We start from the raw sequence: 4756 nt of genomic DNA, 5'->3' as shown, positions 1-4756 counted from the left end.
CTTCCCTTCATCCCTACCACCATCTTTCAGAAGCAGCTACTTCTATTTCTACTGACCTGGCATGAGCAGACAGAGCATCTGTCATTCTCCAGCACCCAAATCTGACCGTTGTGCTTGATTTTGTCTTCATGGATACAGTCTCCTGTGCAGTTCTTGCCATGGGGACATCGACAGTCATACCCACCATCCAAATTAAAGCAAACAGTGTCATTTGCGCAGCTATGCCTTCCAGTTCCACATTCATCAATGTCTGCAAAAACATGCCATGTAATGCTCTTAGACCACATTCAATTAATAAAAATGTTCTTGCGGTAGTCAATATAAATTATTCTTGGCCATTAAAGCCTTCAGCTGAAAATTAATTTGCACTTCACCAGAATGGGGAGAAGTAACTTACGAGTTCGCAAAAAAAATTTTTCAAGTTACATCAATTTTACAATTTTGAGCTTTCCTATACATCTTTCTAAGTGAATGCTATTAAGTAAGGTAGTTAGAATGAAGAAATCACAGGAGACATAAGAACAAAAATAATTCTCAGCTCCCCAGAGAGCGTTAGTTTGCAGCAACCTTTCATGAGACATATTCAGTGAAATAAGAAAAGCTGCAGAATCTTGTTTTCAAAATCTTTTGCTCGCTCTGTCTAGCACATTTGAGTTCACTTGCTGAGAAGCTAATGTGAAAGGTGACATCTGACTTGTAAGTTTACTTAAGCAAGAATGCTGTGCTACAAGTTGCATCATTTATTAGGGTGTGCAAACTAGAATACATTAGGTATTCAAGTTTCAGTGACATCTACAGCCCTTGGGTTTAGCATAGAAAATAAAGGAAAAAAATTAATGTCTCCAGTGAATAAAGGTAAATTACTTAAAAACAATCACATCTTGAAAAAGTCGAGAGTACCTATAAAGGGCTACTTCATCACGGTACACACAATTATTTTGCAAGGGCAAACTAACAGCACATACTGCCTTCTACTTAAATAATCTTTATTTAGGTTTTTCAGCTCTCCATACGGAGAAAAGTTATCTGGGAAAAAAAGCTTTGAAAGGGCATGCAGTAAACAGTTATATGTGATAAAATGTGGGAAACACTAGAAAAGTAAAGATGTATGGCGATTGTAAATACTGACACACTGAGTTCAACTCTAAAGACAATTTCAAAACAGTCTGGCTCAACTCTTAATTAGAGTTCTTTAAACAGTAGTATTGTGAAACTTAACTGTCCAGCAGATCAGTACAAGACAAAATAACCAATATGGTCATGCACGTATCTTTCACCATCAGCATAAAAACTTAATAAAACACTCAGCTTTGGCTTCAGTAATGGAAATGAAACCTCCAATTCACCTCCAGAACATTCGGTTTAAAGCAAAATAACACAATTATAATTTCAATTCCAAATGTGGCTGCAGTCATAAAAAAAAGTAAACAAGCTGCTAACATGAATATGAATTGGGATGAAAAACAGCAGGGAAAATATTAGAATTCCATTGTAATAATTTGTTCCTTCAAATTCTGTGTGAAATAACAGAGGCACCATCTCAAAAAAAAAGTATTGTAAAATTACTAAGGCTTATGGGAAGGATGAGGAAAACGTCATTTGAGAAGAACTGAAAAGAAATGAATTGTTCATATCTAAAAGAACATCAGCAAGAAGGGATATAACCAAAAAATAATGAATACTCCAGAGAAGAAATGTTGAGAGCTTTTGTTCTTCTTATTGCCTAACACACAAGACAGGGGACAGTGCATGAAACTGAAAGACAACAAATTTAAGCCTAATGAAAGGAAGAAACTTTTCGTACAATGCATATACAAACTATGACACTCACTATCACAGAATGTTAAGAAGGGGATAAAAAAATTGCATAGCCAAAAGCGTATAAAGCTAGCCAGAACATTCAGTTTGCAATGCTAACAGATTTTGGACATTTCATTTTACATTTCATGTGTTAGGGTCTATGGCACCCTTATTTACATATCAGGAGAATCATCTCAGATCTCCACATCTTCTACCTCATTTTCTTCTGAAGCATCTGGAGTCATCCACTGTTGCAACAGGGCAGAAGATAACCGGGATCATGAACCTAGTTCAGTGTGGCAGTTTGCATGGACCTGAACAGTTGAAACATCACAAGCACATCAGACAGGGAAACCCGCCTGAACAGTGAACAGTGAGGATACATAATTAACGGAACAGACTGACATGCGGAGGCTGTCCAATCTCCAGCCTTGACGGTTTTCAGACAAGTAGCTAACCGGAATGGTTTGAGTGATGCTGGTCTGGGCAGAGCAGAGGGAGGGAAGAGCTGCTCTCTCCTTCCTCTATTTTCTCTTAAATCCATACTGAAAGTAATACAATCTGGCAAGTTAAAATTAAGATCTTCATATACTCAGTCTAACTGGTTTTAAGTTACGCAATAAAGACAACAAACACAAATCCTATTTAAATATAATGATTCAGATTAACAGCAGGATTCTCTTTATCACTGAAGAAATTTTTAATAAATTACTTCCCAACACTTGTGTTCATTTGTTTAAAACACTCTTTTGTACAAAGCTGTCACACAGCTAGTGTCACGATTGAATAATATCACTTCTCAACAACCTGACCACTTAACTGAAAGCAACCATATTTAATGAGATACTTGGACGAAATTCAGCTATCATTAAATAAGAACAGTTTCTTTTAAACAACAAATGGTGACCCTATAAACACTAAGACTGCATTTGGCACTTATATATAAGTGTATTTCACAATTTTCCCATGAGAAAAAGGCTTCTGGGGTTTGTTTTTCAACATGGTAACTGTTAGTGCACTGTTACTGAAAATAATTGAGGTTTCATAATTGGCTCTGGTACTGAGCTGAGCTTATCCAACGAGTCTTACGAAAAATCCCAACCTTGGGGGGTTTTTTCAGTTGTTTGATTCATGAACATAAATGTTCTGGATAGGGCAACTTAAATATCCCTGGTCAAAGCAGAAGCTATTTACATTTTGATTCTAACTTAATCAGAAACAGTAGCGTGTTTATAATGCAGCAAGAGAAACACAAACTTTGCATGCATGAAATTCTCATCTGCATTATTCATCCACATCAAACTTCTGGCATTATCTGCAAAGAACTTGCACACAAATCCACCATACCAAGCAAAACTTTGTTCAGATTTTTCACTTTGGATCTATAATGGATGGTGAATTATGTTACTGACATTTTGTTTACAGCTGTAACCAGCTCTCAAATTTCCATAACTGTATGGACAGGGTACACTGGTCCCTGCATCTTTTGTGTCTGAGAAAGGGAGAAGGGCGCAATACAGCTTGCATGGTTCCCGTATATCCAGCCACAGAGGCGTGTTACTACTGTTCTAATATTGTGGGGTTTGTTTGTTTTGTTTTTTTTTCAACACAACACAGGAAACAACAAAAATTCACTTCAGGCTATTTACAACACACTGCTTAGGAATAAAGCAGCTTGAATGTTAGGACATTGGAACATTAAGTCTCAAAAGACTTGGAGGTTTGCTTCAGAAAAAAAACCACAAACAAAATATAACTAATTATCTAGTGCTACATTAAGGACTAGTTCTTATTTATCTAATCTACAGTAAAAATTACAGCAGCTTTGATCTGGCACACTTTAAAGGGTTTTCCTTTTCTTACCATCGTCCCTGGGTACAGCTTAATGTTGCAATGACAAAGGAGTACTATGGATGAAGATGTAGAGATACATGTTACAGAAAGCTAGGAGTTAATTGCACCACAGGTAATTTCGTGGCTATAGAAGAAAAATATTGGACTAAAGCCATTCAAAATGGTGACAGTACTTGGAATGCCTAAACACTACTTGTAATATTTGAGAGACTGCAAAGGCAGAAAACTCCATAAAAATGGGAATTTCAATTGCCCCACCAGTCTGTGACCCAAGGATGTATTTAACAGATTTACCGGATGTTTCTTGGAACAGATAGTCAAAGATTCCCAAAAGGACAAAGCACTATTTTACTTGGCCCTGAGCAGTGGGCAGGCTCTGATTCAAAACGTCTCTACTGAGCAACTACTCTGTACTGGTGACCAACAGTGACCACAATATATGCAAGTTCAATATCCTCAAGGAATTTAAAAGGCTGCAAAGGCTGCTCTGATAGTGCTTAGTTTCAAAGAGGGAATTATGTTAAAATGATGAAGCTTTAAAGACGAATTTAAGCTAGCAACCAAAAGGACAATATGTTTTCAGATAGAAAGAAGATTATTTATAGCTCCTGTACTATCGATTCAGAGTAAACATATACTATACTAATTAAAAAGACTTTAAATGGGGGATACATTTCATATCCTGTAGTACTTTTATTCAAAAAACTTCACAAGCTCCCTTGCATAACACACTCTCTTAAAAAAACCTATGTGCCATGGACCAAAAGAGGCCGTTGACTCACAGATTAATAGTGGGTTAATTAGTAAGTAATAAAAGGCAGCAACAAGAGGTCAGGTTTCCTCAATGGAGAGTTGTCCCAGGGAAGTTTCCCAAGAATCTGTGCCATAATATGTGTTGCCCCATATACTTAGTCTTCTGGGAGAATGGATGAACAGCGAGTCGAAAAAGACTGTTGATAACAAAGTATTAAAAAAAAAAAATTACAGTGAAATATAGAAGTATTTCATGGTATTGACTGAGTAAACAATAATGTCAGCTGAGATTGAATTGTAAGGTGCATGGGGAAATACCCACTCAAAAATCAAATCAGTCTTTTAGATC

The 4756-nt window shown here is 36.6% G+C and overlaps 1 protein-coding gene across 1 annotated transcript in view; it reads right to left on the bottom strand.

The window, feature by feature from the left end:
- The window catches only part of LOC104497649 (protein NEL-like), a gene marked incomplete at its 5' end in the record, with an annotated part of 6968 nt that extends 6718 nt beyond the window's left edge, over positions 1 to 250 (bottom strand). The window contains one exon of the mRNA XM_010140925.1: positions 57 to 250. Coding sequence (XP_010139227.1) covers positions 57 to 250 — 194 coding nt within the window. The remainder of the gene's footprint in view (positions 1 to 56) is intronic.
- Positions 251 to 4756: the final 4506 nt, after the last annotated feature.

This window comes from Buceros rhinoceros, unplaced genomic scaffold, assembly GCF_000710305.1.
Source record: "Buceros rhinoceros silvestris isolate BGI_N320 unplaced genomic scaffold, ASM71030v1 scaffold43567, whole genome shotgun sequence".
NCBI classification, from domain to species: domain Eukaryota; kingdom Metazoa; phylum Chordata; class Aves; order Bucerotiformes; family Bucerotidae; genus Buceros; species Buceros rhinoceros.
Note: the sequence above shows the minus strand (reverse complement) of the source record. Positions and strands in the feature narration are given on the sequence as shown.